We start from the raw sequence: 16,994 nt of genomic DNA on the forward strand, positions 1-16,994 counted from the left end.
TGGCTGCAGCCTGAGCGAGCAGGCGATGCTGCGCCCTGCTGGCTGCTCTTTGGGCTCTAGCAGGGCTTGCAGACAAAGCCAAATGCTGCAGAACAGAAGGATGACACTAACTGGGTACCCTTGTGAGTAGCTGCTGTGGGTAACTGATGTCCTATGGTGGGCACATCTCGTTATCGCCATCCACTAGAAGGAGACAAAATCATGTGCGTTCTGTGCTGTAAGCAGTTCATTAAGTACAGCAACAGGCAGTCAGGAGTTAATTAGCTACTGAAAGACAAAAAGATGTTTCCAAGGAAATCCAGCAACTCAGCTCATTGAGGCAATTCTGGAAAAGAAGTAAGAGAAAAGGCTTGGGAATAAGCAGAGGATAAAATTAGGAGGGTTTGTTGGCTACTGGTAAATGCATTTACATCAAATAATTTAAGATGGCTGGCTGGAGCTGAAGTTTATTTGGCATTGGTTTTCACATGGAGTCATGAGACAGGTTTCTTAGCTTTGGTGTAAACACCCTGGCTGGCTTACATCACAGTTGTAATGTTTGACTCAACAACCTTATGTTTGAACATTGTATTATTTTAAAATGTTAAATGATCTGTGCCTCTTTGGTTTAAAGCTCTTCAGGCCAAGTGTAATCTCTACCCACAAAAAGGGATTAGTGGGATGATCTAGCAAAATATTTAATTATGGGTGAAAGTCACCCCTTCTGCTGTCTGTGGTAATGCTCTTCATGCTGCTTATATCCTGCATGGCCTTCACTGAATGGCAGGGAATGGAGCTGGGTGCCAGCTGCCCCACCAAACGCACACCATGGATCAGGAGAGGGGGATCTCACTGCAAAGATCTCTTAACATGCTGATATTTTGTGCCTTAGTGCAGCGAGGCAGCTGCAAACAAGGACAACTGGTCACTTTAATGCCACACTGACATTTTGGAAACAGAGTGATCTGCTCCATCTCAGGGAGAAAGGAGGGAGAATCATAGAGTTGGATTTGAAGAAATTAAAAAGCAGCTTCCTGAAGCGCGCGTAAATTATAAGACAGTGTCTTCTGATTAGTTTTGTAATGGGAAATTAAAAAAAATAAAGCTGTCAAAAAGATAATCACTAGAGAAAAAAAGAAATCTGTGTGAGCAAAAGCTGGCAAGTCTGCTTGCAGAATGACTACTGTACTGGAAAATTACTGAGCACTGTTTATAAAGGCAATCAGACAGGAATGTTAGTCTTGGAGTCCTACTTTCGACATCAGCAGCTGTATTATTCTACTAGATTCCTGGTACTTTTTTTCCAAAAAAAAAACCCAGTGCAACAACTGTGACTGGGTGCGGCACAACCTGCTCCCAGCCATCAAGATTCACCTGGTTATTTTGACCCCAGCAGAGCAGAGATGTAGTGGAGAGTTTCAGAAGTGTGTGGAGAGAGGAAGATACAATGACAGCGTGTGTATTTGGTGGAAATCATGGGTCTGCTTGTAAACTGTGCTTTCGTCCCTCTATGCATTCAAGTATGGACTTAGTTTGATAGATACAAGCAAAAAATATCTGATGATCAGTTTCAGGTGATTGATTCTCGGAAATCTTTTCCTGTTCTGCTTTCTGCACTTACTCCATGTGAAATGCTGGCCCCAGTGATGTTAGTCAGAGCTGTGCATGATTTCAGTAGAGCCACAATTTCATTCAGGTGCCTTGGAAAAATAACAGCAACTTCAACATGATTTTGCATCAAAGACCGGAGCTAAAGACAACCAGTTCTAATTAAAAATGGAGTTATCCCCTCCTGTTCAGTAACTCAACAACTTACATTAAATCAAAAAGTGAACAACAAAGTGTTGGAGTGTTCAAATTGCACTGCTTTACATTAGTATCTGTAACGTGATTTTTCAAATCAGCTACATATTGTTTAGTAGCAAATGTCTTCTGATAATTTAGTGGTGGTGCAGGCTCTGAACTAATAGTAATCAAAAACCGGGTTTACTAAAAATAGAATTATCAGTGTTATTATAAATGTATCTTTGGTCCAAGCTATTACTACCAAAGCAAGGAAATTTCAGTGTAGCATTTGCGAGGGAACAGAAGTAACACAATCCCTCTGGGGCAGTGAGCGTGTGTGCAAACATATGGTGGGTGTTCTGTTAGTGGGCCAGAACCAACCTGCAGGCACCAGTCTTATGCAGGGCTCAAGTCAGAAATAATCAGGTGAAACTTAATGAGCTGCAGTATTTATCCTAGAACATGCAATTACTTTTTGATCTGAAAAGTGACCACATGTCTTTTGATTGTACTTCTCCACCTCATCCTTCAGCCTGGACCCTCTTCACTGCATATTTTCCCAAATCTTTAGCTGCAACTGGTCATTTGCAGACATTTCATCTCCTATGGGTTTGTGTACATAGTATTGTAAACTCCTTTTTTTTTCTTTTTTTTTTTTCAGAGAAAATGTGGGAGTCTTAGGCAAGTAGGTAGAATAGATAATTCAATGTTAATGGACTAATCCAGACTCTACGAAGATCAAATGATGAACTGAACCTCTTAAAGATATTTCACGTTTGCTCCAGGGGCCTGCCAGATGGTTGTTGCAATAGCAGATGAGAAGAACTCCCAATTTCTTAACAGAGATATGGAGAGGTCAGAGGTTGAAGAAGACTCAGAAGGTAGATTTAAAACAGCCCTCTCAGATTGCATGTTCTGCCCATCCCAGACTTCTGAGACTAGAGAAAAACAGACCCTACAGTGCATTTTTTAGCTAGAAAGACAGCCACTCTCTAGGTTAAAAAATCTCTACTTAAGAGCTTACTACTTTCTTCATAAATCTAACCAGCAGCAGGGATCATCTAACCCTTGAATCTTCCATAGGTGTAAGATTGCAAAATGGAGGGGGAAAAAAAAGCATGGATAAAGCCGAATGGTCTACGTTATACATGTGGCTTAGTGTACAACTGTTAATGGGCTTGGTTAGTAATACAGGGCTGACTTGGAGTTCTGTGTTTGAACACTGGAATTGTTTTTGACATTGTCATAAGAAAAATACTTAAACAGCACAGAGAGGAAAATGTCTGTATGTAATTTAATTGTAACAATGATTGCTGCTATTTGTGCATCTCGTTTGTCTTCCCAGCTTATTTATTACATGCAATTAGTAATTTTACAAATACCATGCTGCTAACCTTTACTAACTCTGAAACTGACAGGAATTTTCATATTTAACCATTTTAACAACAAATCTTTTGTCTTTTCTGTTTGGTAGTGTGCTGTGATGTTGAAATCCTGTCAGAGTAATTAAACATCTTTAGTGTCTTCCAGGCAATAAAATAACAGTTTCACCAGCAGGACAAGTAGGCTGTGAGATTTCAGAGATCCTTTATGGGGTGTCCCATCTTCTTTGTACCCATCAGTGAATGCAGGCTAGGATGAGGGATGGATGTGGTGGATATGTAGCTGAAGCTGGCCATGTGATTACCACTGTAATAAAAATGCTGGGGTGATGACATCTTTGCCACAGACTAGATCAGAAATGACCTGAGCCATAGCTTTCTGTTGATACTCTAGGTTTTGACTGATGCTCTGTGCAGTCTTCTCATGTTGATGATGATACTTGTTCTTTTTGTCGCACTGACCTATGCGTGTGTGTGTGCTGGAGCAGCCCTAACCCGAGATCACTCAGCAGGGTAGAAATGAGGTGACTTCTCCCCTCCACAGAAGTAACAAAAGAAAAATAGAAAAAGGAATTTTTCTTCCTGAAGGGAAAATCATAACCTGACTTCTTACGGCATCTTGGAAATAGTTGGCATGCAGCATGCTGCCCATCCTAAATGAAAGCACACAGACAGCTTCTGCCAAGAATGTATTTTTATCTTTCTCCTTTGCTTTCAGTCCCTTTTTCTTTTGCCAGTAGCTGTAGATCACAGTGAGAGCATGGTGCTGAAGTGAATATTAGTTCAGCGGAGCCTCAACAGAAACCCTTCCTGGCCCTGTGACTCACATTCAGCTCATAAAGCAAAGTTACTTTTTCCCCCTTTGTGCCCTTACTGAACGGTTCCTTCACCTGGCTCAATAGCTGCCTACACGTGGGCTCTAGCAGGGCACAGCCCAGCTGGTAGCGAGGGAGCCTGGCTGTTAATTTTCATGAACATCGATTTCTGCACTCAAAGTCAATTTTTGTCAGGCTCAGTCTTCTCTCAGCTGGCATTTTCCCATTCCATAAGTAAATAGCAAGTACTCAGCCACAGTGATGCACCAAAATGACTGTCTAGAGAATATGTTTGGTAGTTTGCGAGCTGCTTTAGCCAACAGAAATTCACAAATGTGTCAACTGCTTTTCTGCAAAGAAACACTTGAATGGGGCTCTGTTCCACAAAAGACAGGTGGCCAGCCTTCCTGATCCTGTTCTGCTCAAACTAATTGGTTTCTGCCTTTGCTGTCATCAGTGCTGTCTCAGCAGGTCACCAGTCACAGCAGCTGGCAAATGAATTCATGCCAGTTGCACCAAATGAGGATGTTTCTGCAAATTGCTTTGAAATGATTTTTCCCCACTCACAAATGTCAGAAAGAGAAAGAATTGTTAGATTTTTGAGGCATTATGGAGCAAATTCAAAAGAAGTATCACTCGTAAGGTGTTGTATGTTGCTCTATCTTGACTACTGGAAACTTCAGTAAAATGAAACAATATTTCTAAGCAAGCTTTTATATTTGAATGTTCTTATTTTGGTCCTTGTCATTACAGGCAACCCAGGAATGGGTGACAAGTAAAAGATTCATGGTATTAGGATGCTAATCCAGATGACAGTCCTAAATAACAGGCTAGAAGGTCAATTACCTGATGATGATAGCCTTCTGGTGCCTAGTGCCTACAATTATTGTTCCCATCATTCACTTCATCCAGGAATGCCTGTAATTACAAAGAGATGTTCCTCATTGACAGATTACAGGAGGCATGAAGATGAATGCTGCTTGTCTTTAGGAAATAATTGTCCCTCTCTATATACCTCCTAATTCAGATTCTTCGCAGACATTTTATCCACTGCCACTTAGGCCAGCTTTTTAACCACAGTGATGCTGCCAGAGCATCTTGTTATGAGCCTTTCAGTCAGCCTTACACTGAGCTAGAAGGATGCATGGCCACAGCAAGGGTCTGCTCATAGTAGCTGTCCCTTACACTGGGAGGAACCCAAACAACTCACAGCATTGTGAGCCTTTAAAGAGAAAACAAAGCAAACAAACAAACCGAAACGATGTTCGTGCATTTGTTCCCAGCACATTTGATCAAAGGGAAAGCAAATGGCAACTGAAATGTGCTTACAAAGTGAATGAATCCCAAAGCTCAGAAAAATGATGGTTAAAGGTAAGTATCCCCCACTCCCATCCAGTTTGTGTTATGGTACATCCTTATGGCAGCTTTGAATCAGGGTTGCAGATTCCTTTCTAGTGGAGTAATCTTGTATTTTTAAGTATTTATTGAGCAGTTAAATAGTATTCAAATTTACTAACAATGGCCAGAGGCAATTATTCCCCATTTTTAAGGTCCCTAATTCTATGAATGTTTCTGTGTAGCATGGAGCCAAGAGCAGATATTCACTTGTACACAGCCCCTTTCTGCTCTACATACTTAGGCCAGATCTCAGTCTGACAGCAGTACAGCAACACTGGAGTACCCACAAACCTAGAAAGAGTTGCCAATTTCTCATTTCTCTGTTTTCAGGTTAAGCACAATATTTTATCCTACTTTTTTTTTTTCTTTTTTTTTTTTTTTAAATATTCCCTCTCTGTCTCCTTCCCAGGTGGGTGACTGGCCATTGGAGTCCCTGCTCTGCCACTTGTGAGAAAGGTATCCAGCATCGGGAAGTGACTTGTGTTTATCAGCTGCAAAATGGCACCTATGTTAACACAAGAGACCTCTACTGCCTTGGCAACAAACCAGCAACAGTACAAAGCTGTGAAGGACGGGACTGCCTCTCAATTTGGGAAGCATCAGAGTGGTCAAAGGTAAGAATTTGACCCAAGAGAGAAGCCAGACAGCACACAGTTCTGGATATGCTGCCCTAATTTAGCTAAGAGCATGAAGTTAAGCACATTCTCACGGTCAGCATACTTGGTAACCTGCAGTACTGAGGCACTAGGTAGGATTGGTTTTTGTTGAAATGATTAGGTTGAAGCTGAGGTTTGTATCACATACCAGATGAGTTATTAAGGCAAGTATTAGATATCGTGCTATGTTAACTATATCTTTCCATCTGAAAAGCCTGACCACCAAGGAAAAACATTTCTCTGACCTACAGCTGGAAGTGTAGGAACCTAACAGATCTTCTGGCTCTGTTTAAATGTGGTATGAAACAAAATACCATATTTATCAAACAGCTGCATGTTGCAGAGAATATACAGTCTTTGGGCCTTGTCTAACCCTCTTTTGTGTAATTCCAGGAACATAGAAAAGCTGGTTATACTTTGCTTTCTTGTGTGTCTCCATGTAGCTGCAGAGAGTTAAGAAGTTATTCTCAGATATTATAAATCCATTTCACATATTAACAAAGTGTCATCTGGACAGCCTTCACTTTGTTTAGCAACAGAGTGAACCAGGAGCATGCTTACAGTTCACGAGAAGCACTCAGCAAATACATGGTAACCTTGCCTGTACCTTGTGAGTAATGGTTCTAATAGGGTTTCCATGTCAGGTTTGGTGCTGTATCTGTTAGGCTGATCTGAACAATGAAAAGATGATGTCAGTATTGGTGCAGTACGTATGTCGCTACCAGTCTCATTCCAGCCTGGCTGTGCTACAAGTCTGTCCAGAAACGGGCATTTTTGTGGGCAGGATATTTCATTGTTTTTTGTCTCTATTTTGAAACAGTGAGCTCCTGTTTAAAGCATTGTCAAAGATCTTTTGCAAAATATTATTGTTAGAAAAGTCACAGAACACAAGATACCAGGGACCTGGCACTGAAGAACAGTGTCTCTTAACAAAAACACAGTGTGGATCCATTGTCCACCTTTTGAACAGAAAATCTTTGCTTGGCAAGTGAAACACTCAAGTGAGAGTAGTGTTTCCTTTCAGTAGGACACTGTACCTGTTCACTAATGCATTAGATTCTTTTACCTGTTTTGAAAAGATGTGGAGAAATACATTGAGTTTTAATAATTTCTCTGATACGTCTTTCATGTGTTACAAAAATAAACCTTTCAGATGGTGCTCCTTTTATTTCTTATAGCTATGCAAGGTGAGCTGTAGCAGTGTATATAGCAGACTAGTCTTCTCACTGCAGCTCCTACCTGCCTTACAGGGTGAATTTTGTCATTGGAGTGTTCATGGTCTTTTTTCAATGTTAGGTGCTTCTGTGTTGTTGTTTTTAATTGGAGTAAGTCATGTTACAGAAGGTTTTTTATGAACTGGAAATCTTCTGTATTTGTGACCATGTAACTCATTTTGTTCTAATATTGTGGAAAAAATATCATAGTAGTAATAACATTTTATAAATCAATTTTCTTGTGTGTGTTTTTGAACTTCTGGTTATACAACAAAAACAGTTGAACACATTGGTGTCTGGTCCCCAATCAAAAATGTGTGTTCTCAAAGCAAATTCCATTGCAGTCTTCAGTGTGGAAAAAATTAAGTTCCACTTTTATTGCCAAACACTTGAGATTATTTTGGACAAAGTACCACTTAATCCATTTTTAATGACAGAAATAGAGACTGTCACAAAAAGGTGAATGTTTCTGCTGTTAGGGAACTTGAGTAGAAAAAAACAATGGATTTCCTTCAAATAAAAGAGTCATATCTTAACTGCAAAGTTGTGATACTCCTTTACAAAACTGTGGGATTCGAATAGATAATTTGCTAATAAAATAAAACCTGATCATCTAAACTAGACACTAAGGGGCTCCTAGTAGACTATCTTGTTTTAGAATCTGTGTAAAATCTATGCATGAGAAAAAAATCACGATGACAGAGGACTTGAACAAAAAAAAAACCTCTTAAAAGGAATGATTTATATGTGACAACCAAAGACCTGTTGGGAACCTTTTGTCTAGGAAAAGTAAATGCAATACTGATCTGCGAATGACTTAAAAGCTTTGGGAAGAATAAACAGTTGATGTCTTTCCCAAACTCAGTTGTACAACCCACCTAGAGGATTCTCATACTGTGAAAAATACTCCTGTTTCAGTTTGATTTACTTTCAGTAAATTGGACCGTTTGAATTATTTTATATATTGTTCTTTATAGTTTGAGACAAACAAGAGCAACCCCAAGGAGTCCACCCTGAGAGCTGCAGAAAATTATAGTTTATATGGGAAAATCTGTACTGCTTAGGGCGAATTTGTGGCTTTAAGGTACTGTTCAGGGAGCTCCGGTGTTGGCTCTCTGGCAATTCGTGCATTTTGAGGATTCCAGCAAAGCAGTTTCTGGAATTGTGCAAAGCCTGGAAGAATTCATCCTGGTATCTAGCACAGCTCTACAATTGTGCTTGTTACAAAGATGTTACATCCGTAAGGCGGTCATGCCATGAGCAGCACATAGTAAATTAAGTGGAAGGCTTCCCAGATTTTCAAGAAGTCACTTTGTAGTGCTCTGAAGTATTTAAAGGCACGTCTGTTTGCTTGCCAGCTCATAAACGCTTGTCATTCATGTCCTTAACAAGGCCAGCAGGTCAGAACTGCCTGGATTGTATTTTTAAGACGATTAGACAGGCATGCTGAGATTTGTCCATTTGATGTAATTTATATCAAGCTGACACTTGTTTCCAGCATAGACCCCCTGGATGGAGAAGCTTCTTGGATTATGTTCAAAAGACCTCACAGAATATCTCGTATCTTCAGTATTTATTCAGTGTCAACTCAACTGTCTTTTTCCGTGCCGATCCCCTAAAGGGGAGAACTTGACATGCTAGAGAAGGTTAGTTTTTATCTCAGTTCATACATATATCATTTTTCCATCCACCTGTCCCCAGTGGCTCTTAAAGAAAATTTCTCACTCCTAACCACTGCAGTGGCATGAAAATGAAGAGCAGAGAGACTAGCTGTGCTGCTGTGTAGTAGCATGCACACAGATGGCTGTATCAGCATTGGTAGATCTATTAACCTGTGACTGAACTGGTTATTTAAAACGTTTCTCCATTTCAGTTCACAGCAGTGTCTTTTTCCCACCTGTTGCAGTCAAGATAAATTCACCAGTAAAACAGAATTTCCAGTCAACTGTTGTCAGAGATAGCAAATGTGCTGCCAGTTATTTCTACTTTTTCAAAGTGCCTAAATAACAGCATCTAAGCATTAAAATATTTGTGGACAATATTTGCTCACTTGCATGGATGTTTGTTGCTAGTGCCCAAAATGCTTGAATCAAGTCTTTCTCCAGCAACTGATCCTAGCAGCCCTAGTAGCCTGCTGCATTCCCACAGTCCCTGGTTATGCTTTTGATGCTGAGGGGCCCATCTTTTGTACCTGCTGATGAATGTGGGCAGCTTGCTGGCCAAGGCCGGAAGGTGATGACAGCTCTGTGGTTCACTGAGTGGTGTCTCTGCTGAGCGATCTGCTTTGTACACTTCAAGTTCTTTGAAATTAACATCGCGGTGATGAGGAGGTGGCAGTTCAAAGAGTGAAGGTCACACGTGTGCACATGAGAACATGTGTGAGAGCAGTGGATTCACCAGGGTGCATACGAACAGTACTGCAGAGGTGGTTTTGTAACCACAATCTCCTGCTACATAAAGTGCATTTTTCGTCATTGTTGTACTCCTGTGATACATAAGGGTATATGGCAGTTCTGTTACGAATAATGAGCTCTTAAATGCAAGATTTAGTTATCAGTAACACCATTTCTAGCGCGATGCTATTTTTCACAAGTAAAAGATCACAGAAGTGTATCACATATTATTCAGACGAATCATGTTTGAAAATGGTTTCAGTTGTTGGGGGAAAATTTTGCAAGTTATCAGGTTTTGTGTGCATAAAACTAAGCTTTCCTTTTAGATATGTTACAAAAATACAAATTCTGTTGCATGATTCCTAGAAATAATAAAACATACCTGTTGTTTTGCAGTGTTCAGCAGACTGTGGCAAAGGGATCCAAAAAAGGACAGTAACATGTACAAATTCTCAAGGAAAATGTGATGCAGCCACCAGGCCAAGAGACGAAGAAGAATGTGAGGATCACACAGGCTGTTATGAATGGAAAACAGGCGATTGGTCTAAGGTACCAGTGAGCAGTGCACGGTATTTTCTCTCTAAATCCAAAGATGTTCAGTATGCTGTGCTTCCATGTGCAGTCTGTTCTGCAGTTTAAATACTTTGAACGGAAGCTTTTGATTGATGTTTTTTGCCGGGATTTAAACTTTCCCTTTATGCCACTTGTGACCCAAATACTGCAACAGAGGCTTGTGGATATGTCAACAAACAGGTTCAAAATGAGTATTAACGGACATCTTATCCATTCATCCGCTAAACCCACACAACTTCCACCCTAAAAATGAAGATTCTCACCACAGGCCAAAATTCATCCATCAACTCAGCTCTTTGCATTAAAAGGCCACTTCATGAGCAGTGCTGGAACTGCTTTATATGTTTCAAAAAAACCAGCTCCGAATCGACCTGGCTAACAGGTTGACAAAGAAGTTCATTAACAGTATCTGCCAGGACTTCAGGGAGTTAAGCGGGAATCGCATGCCCAGCCTGGGCAGCCTGAAAGGAAAATAGTAGATGTTTTCTTTCTTCAAGTATGTGTATCAGTTAAGTATTTAGACTTCAAATTAGAAACCTAGTCACTGAGAAAAAGAGAAATCTCACGAAGAGAAGATGTGATGAAAGTTTTGTCTCCCTCAAAGCATCAGTACTCAGCTGAGAGCTGAGCCTTATACCTCTTGTTCCACAGGTGGTGAGTTTGAGGGTCTGGGAGAACTGTTATTAAGTAGAATGTGGAAGCCTTAGCAAACTCTCAGAGAGACAAAGGTTAACTGATGGCACACACTGCTGAATTGTTTGCCCTTCTCATGCAGATTTTGCTTTCAGAGTCTGATGGTATACCATTTTATTACCACAGATGCAAAACTAGAGCTGTACAACTCATGCTATTCTGAGACCTACACAGCACATTCCAGTGCTTCACTTCAGCCATCTGAGATGAAAGTTTGCCCTCTATTTAAAGGCAAAGCCAAAACCATCAGTCCCTTCCTTAGGGCTGGATTTCACTTTCATTTAGATCTGTCTGAACACAGTTTCTCTGGTGACATCAGTGGAATTAATTCCTATGTGCAGTGGATTAAACCAGTGCAGAATCTGCTCTGTATTTGCATTCTGATCTTAAAGTAGCAGATAGTTTTGCTTGGGAAGGAAGCCCAGCAGTATAAGAAATTCAGCCTTTGCCAGTGTTGTTCGTAACACATCCTTTACATTACCAACTTCATGTTTGTATAAAGCCTTGAAATTTCCCAGGAATATTATATTCCAGTTTGGTTTTATCTTATCTTTGTAACTGTTCTGCTCTTGAAACAGAAGGCCTACTTTTGTTCTGGAATGTACGGCATGTGCAGAAACCACTGGGATACAGTAGTTGCATTTTGCTTTCCAAAAACCCAAACTCCAGCAAGCAAAATCCACTGAAGCAGAGGCCCATGATGGGCAAATTGCCTTATCTGCAATTGTATTTTTTGCATTACAATTGGGAATTACAAATATTTATAGATACACCGTGTCAGAGATGCATGAATTTAATGGTGTCAGTGCTGGAGCGTGATTTAAGAACCAGCCATAGGCAAAAGATCTGTACTTGTGCTGAGCCAGGAATTTGTATCACAGAATGTTTAGAGTATTGAACGTTATTTTATTTATAACTTGGCACACAGAATCCACACAATTTGGCCAAAATAAACAGTTCCTGTGTTAACAGGTGAAATAACATTATTTATTTATTTGTGGAATTTTAAGAGATGTTGGCAGAAGAATTGACACGGATTCTCTTTATAGGAGGAATATGAAATAATCATGTATTCACTGATTACATGGATCGAAAGTTCAGTACTGTATGAATGCTTCCCATCTGATAAAGAAATTGGCTCATTGCTAGAAAGGCTGCAGTCATGCATTGGTCACAGTAAATAGCATTGTTGATAGATTTAGTCTCTGCACATGTGCAGTGCAAGTTCCGTGCAAAATCACTTGTTATTTGCAGTTCTTAACTTGGGATTAGGATCTTCTCTGTGCAGAAGGGCACAGAAGTTTGTGTGCTGTTTATGTGGTCTGCTTCTGCCTGCAGAGAACACGTGCCAACTCTCAGCTTCCCAGGAATTTCACCCTGTGCAAATTCAGCAGATGTTCTTGGACTTAGATTTGGTTTATAATGAACATTAAAAATTCTAGACGTCTTGGTTAATGACACGAAGACTTGGATCACACAATTAGATTCTTATCCTCTGAGTAGAGAGGTGAACAAGAAGCATCACTGGATGGCTTAAGAAAGGTATGGATAGATATAGTTCTTTTGAGAAAGTTTATTACCTCAGAAACCCAGATAGCTGAAATACTTAGTGTGGAATTCTTTGCAGATCCAGTCAGGATTTTCATTTTCAGGATCCAGAAGCTTTAATGCAGGGCTCAGATGTAGGAGAAGGACCTTTACACTATCAGCAATTCCTTTCTGGTGTTGTCTGGCTTAAACAATTTGACCATTAAGGAGAAACATACAGTCTTCTAAAGTCAAATTATAGCAAACTCCTTAAAATTCACAATTCCAGGTTAAAATTCCATTGTAGAACATTTTTGGGTGGTTTTTTTTTTTGGTTGTTTGTTTTCTGTTTGTTTAGTTCTTGTTTTGCCAGTGCTATAAAAATCACTGTGAGAGAGCTTTGTGCTGAGATGGAAACATTTTCTACCATTACAGCTTGATTTCAGAACAAGCAACAACCTTTTGTGATTAACTGCATTGTGGATTTGTTTCTATTAAGAATCATCAAGGAAGCAAGATTGAATGATCAGTAGTAATTACCACAGGATAGAAGGAGGGACAGATGCTTTTTATGCAGACAACTTGCATGCTGCCTTGGCATTCAATCCTGAGCTGTCCCAAACTAAGATCATTTGAGTATATCCCAAAGTCTTGTAGGAAAGAGGCAAAACTTCATTAAAAATCCATGTCTGGATACAACGTAAATAGAATGGGCTCTCTGAGGGGCAGACTCTTATTTTTGTCAGAGGAGCAGTAGAAGCATTTATAGAACACATAGGCTCTGTGCATGAGAAGACTTGCCTAAGGAGCTCCCCAGAGCTTTACTAAGAATGCCTTCAGTCATGAGATCACAGACACAAACAAGAACTGCTATAGCTGACAGCAATGGACACGCTTATCCTATGTAAGATTTTAGATCATGTTCCATTCAGAAGATGCAGGGATTTGGAGCTAATGGAGTGGATTTTGCAGTCAGTCTGGGCTGTTTGCGTGTTCCCAGTGTACTTGCAGTTTCTTTGAATTGTGCCACAGGGAGCTGATATATCTAATTTGCTTTGCAAATACATATGTTCAGGTTTGTGATGTTATTTAAATTTCTGTGAAGTTACCTTTATTAGTCCAAAGCCTGAGATTGACATACTATCTAGTGTACTTGTGAAGACAGAATATTGTTCTGTTACTAGTAGCCATGATAACCTCCAACTTGCTAGCATTCCTAAACTTTCAACTTTTTCATTCTTAACAAAAAGAATCTTATTTTTATCATTTACACAAATACAGCATTAGTATGAACAGCATAACAAAAATATTCCTGGTCTGAAAGTCTTCAAACCTAGCAGAAAGGCAGATTTTAAAGTGAGAGACCCACTGAAGGTGTTAACCTGAAATTATTTTTTACTATTGCCTGGATTCTTTAGAATTGCAGTTCGTTATATCATCCTTTCTTTTTTTTGTATGATGCAATATACAAATGGGAATCCAAGTCATCTCCCGTTCAGTCTTTTCTTCCAAAAGGAAATTCCACATCCAGTTTGTACTCAGTTAAAGAAACAAACATCGCATACACTCTTTTGTCCTTGCAATACTTCTTGCGTGTTTGAAATCTGAGCTGTTAAAGGTTGTAGCACTAGAAACATTTTCACATTTTTGTTGTAGCTGTGCTGGTCAAAAGAACAGCCATAGATCGCTCGCTTTCCCAGCTCTTGCCTCAGATTCCTAAGCTGCTGAAACTATGCCTCCGATGCATTAACAAGATAGTAGTTCATTCTTTCACCATCAGTCGTGTTTTGTTGGCAAACTTCAGGTCAAGGATTACATTCCTGTAAAGCATGCAGGTAGCTGGTGGATAGAATGTGGCTGTCTCGATCGCTTTGCAGGATGCACTGTCTGCATCTGTGCTCCTCATGTGCTCGAGGCTGCAGGACTCTGAGTTGTGCTCGAGTCTGCCGTGACTCCTGCAGTGGAACCAGATGTCCCAGATGCTTTGGGAGTGTGTTGCTGGCCTGCTGCAGGGAGATGAGGTACAGCCTAGACGGACCAGCTAGCTGTGGTAGTGACAAAGAGCAGTTGTGCTCGAAGATGCAGCACTGGGGACTGTTTTTTAGCTACACTGGCCTCCCCACTCTGTCTTCAGCACTTTCCCCTTCTAATCTTGGAATGACGAAGCAGGTAAATCACCTAGGGGCAGATGTGCAAGCTAACGCTGTATCTTTTCAGTTCCTTTTCTCCAGTTAGCTTATGGGCTCTTCTAAGGTATAACTGAAAAGGTGAGATTACAGAGCAGGAGTAATCTTCCAGAAGACTTTTATGGATTTTTCTTCATTTCCAGTTGTACTTAGTTGTTTCTCTGTTTTATGTGCCCCAACATACTCTATTTGTGTCTTGTGACTGAAGTATTCTATTTCAAGCCAAAAGCACAAAATGGTTCAGAGTTCCCCATTTCACTTCTTTGGCTGTTCTTCTTTTAGCTGGTATTATGTCAAGGAAGGCATGGTTACAAGCAAGATACACTAACTACATCGTTAGTGCAGATTTTCACAAGGATGCATTTCCAGTTTTGTTGGCAGAAGCTAAAACATGCAACATCTGTTCCTCAGTCAACAATTTAGCTCATTAACCTATTATATTACATAGCCCAATGAAAAGGTTTTTAGAGGAAGAAAGATGCATAGAAGCCTTATAATATATTGACTTTGCCTTTTTTTTTCTTTTCTTTACAGTAGATACTCTGTAAATATAAAGGCCTATATTATATATTTCCTGATGTGAATCCAGGCTGTCTTTCATTCTTCCTTCCAATCCATTGGCCACAAGCCAAAGGTCTCACTCAGCGCTGGGGGTCAGATATCATTCTGTCTGGCACTGGTATAAATGCAGATTGATTCAGCCACTTAAATTACTGCAAGCTTATGCCAAGGCAATTCAGATCAGAATCTGATCTGCTGGGCTGTGTGAGATCCTTGGATCTTGTGTAGGAACCATCACAGATTCATACTTCTGGGTGAAAACAGAAATGTATGGCATCTCAAGCTGGGATTCCACTTGAGGAAAGGAGAGGAGAGGAGGAGAAATCTTTTTCTACCATTTTACATGTTTTACATGAACACCCGGGCCCAACTTTAACTGAGTTCAGAATGATTGTGTACTGAAGAATCTGCACAGCAGTAGTAATGATCAGCTTGGCAAAGCACAGTTTTAAAAAGTATTCTTGTTGCCAAATAATGTCAGTAATGATAAAATACATGTGAAAAATTACCTATAGCCACCTGACCTGCTTGTGCATCACTGGCTGCCAATTTCTTTACAGTATTTTCTCCAGCCTATGAAATACTGGCTGCAGGTTCTCATCCCAGGAGAATATTAACAATACAGAGAAAAAAAATCTAATTTCCTATAACAAAAATACTGTATTTGTGCCAGACATTGAGGTGTTTCATACTGCAGATCAGCAGTCATTTACTGCAATGGGTGGTAACAGGGATTTTGTTATTGTGAATTAATTATTTTGGCAGGATTACAGTAGGCTGCATTCTCTGAGAGATAAAACCCCTATCCTTGCAGTACACACACAAAGAAAAGGTGTTGGGTTTTTTGGGTTTTTTTGTTTCTTCTTTTTTCTTTCAAAAAGCTCAACAGTTTTCCACTGCCAGGGAGGCATGTTTTTCGAGTTCCAAACATCTGGGAACATCAGCAAAATCCTCTGTATGTCTCACTTTTAATGATTAACTCACATTATATGATAAGAAGAGCAAATCAAGGACAGCTGTGATTTGAGAGGTGTATTCAAAGCTATAAATATTGAAGCAATCTGTCCTTTGTTCTAACATTCATTACAAATTCATGGCTTGACCCACCATCTGCTAGTGATAAACCATGGACAACTTGTTAATTGTTCATAAAGGTCACAACTAAGTTCATCTTCTTCTACCTTGAAGAAAATAACTTTTCTTGTTGAATTGGGAGAAAAATCTGCAGCAGGGATGGTTGCTTAGGAGCGCAGGCTAAGCACATCACAGCTGACAGACCTTTCCCTGCCTCTTACTTGCTTTGGCTTGGCAAACAACTTGTAATTTATGTCTGCTTGTGTGCATTCAGCACCACAGCTAGAAGCTGATATTGAAAGGTCTCACTGATGCAAATTGATCTCCAGAAAGTGATGCAGCTGGATATGTCTAGAGAGGGCCCAACAGGCTTCTATCTTCTAACTCTCTCTAGCTCTCCTTATAAGCATAACTGAGAGCCAGATCATCAGCGTATCCTAAACCTGACTGCTGTCCCAGTGGACTGCTCTAAGTTGCACTACTAGTTCCAATTCCCTGTGGCTTTTTTCCTCCAGCTTCTGATACTGATGTGCAAATTGCAGCCTCTTTTGCCAACAGTTAATCTTCAAAATACTCCTGGCTACAGAGGATAAGAACAAATGGCCCAAACTTGGTTATATCACACAGAGACAGTCCTGAATTCAGGAAAGCTGGTGCTGGTGTCGTAGTAAAGACTTTGGAAAGCATCATGAAAAGTGATAGCTATGCATATTTCAAATAGAAAGGTACCTTCTTGAGATGAGTTAAGCTAAAACCAT

The 16,994-nt window shown here is 40.1% G+C and overlaps 1 protein-coding gene across 7 annotated transcripts in view; it reads left to right on the top strand.

Annotated features, from left to right (window-relative positions):
• ADAMTS17 (ADAM metallopeptidase with thrombospondin type 1 motif 17) overlaps window positions 1-16,994 on the top strand; it is a 166,766-nt gene that overhangs the window by 136,369 nt on the left and 13,403 nt on the right. For all 7 annotated transcript variants that reach the window (XM_052672570.1, XM_052672566.1, XM_052672567.1 and 4 more), the window contains 2 exons: window positions 5,769-5,973; window positions 10,019-10,171. In XM_052672570.1, the coding sequence (XP_052528530.1) occupies window positions 5,769-5,973; window positions 10,019-10,171 (358 nt within the window). The remainder of the gene's footprint in view (window positions 1-5,768; window positions 5,974-10,018; window positions 10,172-16,994) is intronic.

The sequence above is a fragment of the Tympanuchus pallidicinctus genome, unplaced genomic scaffold (assembly GCF_026119805.1).
Source record: "Tympanuchus pallidicinctus isolate F22 unplaced genomic scaffold, pur_lepc_1.0 scaffold12, whole genome shotgun sequence".
NCBI lineage: Eukaryota > Metazoa > Chordata > Aves > Galliformes > Phasianidae > Tympanuchus > Tympanuchus pallidicinctus.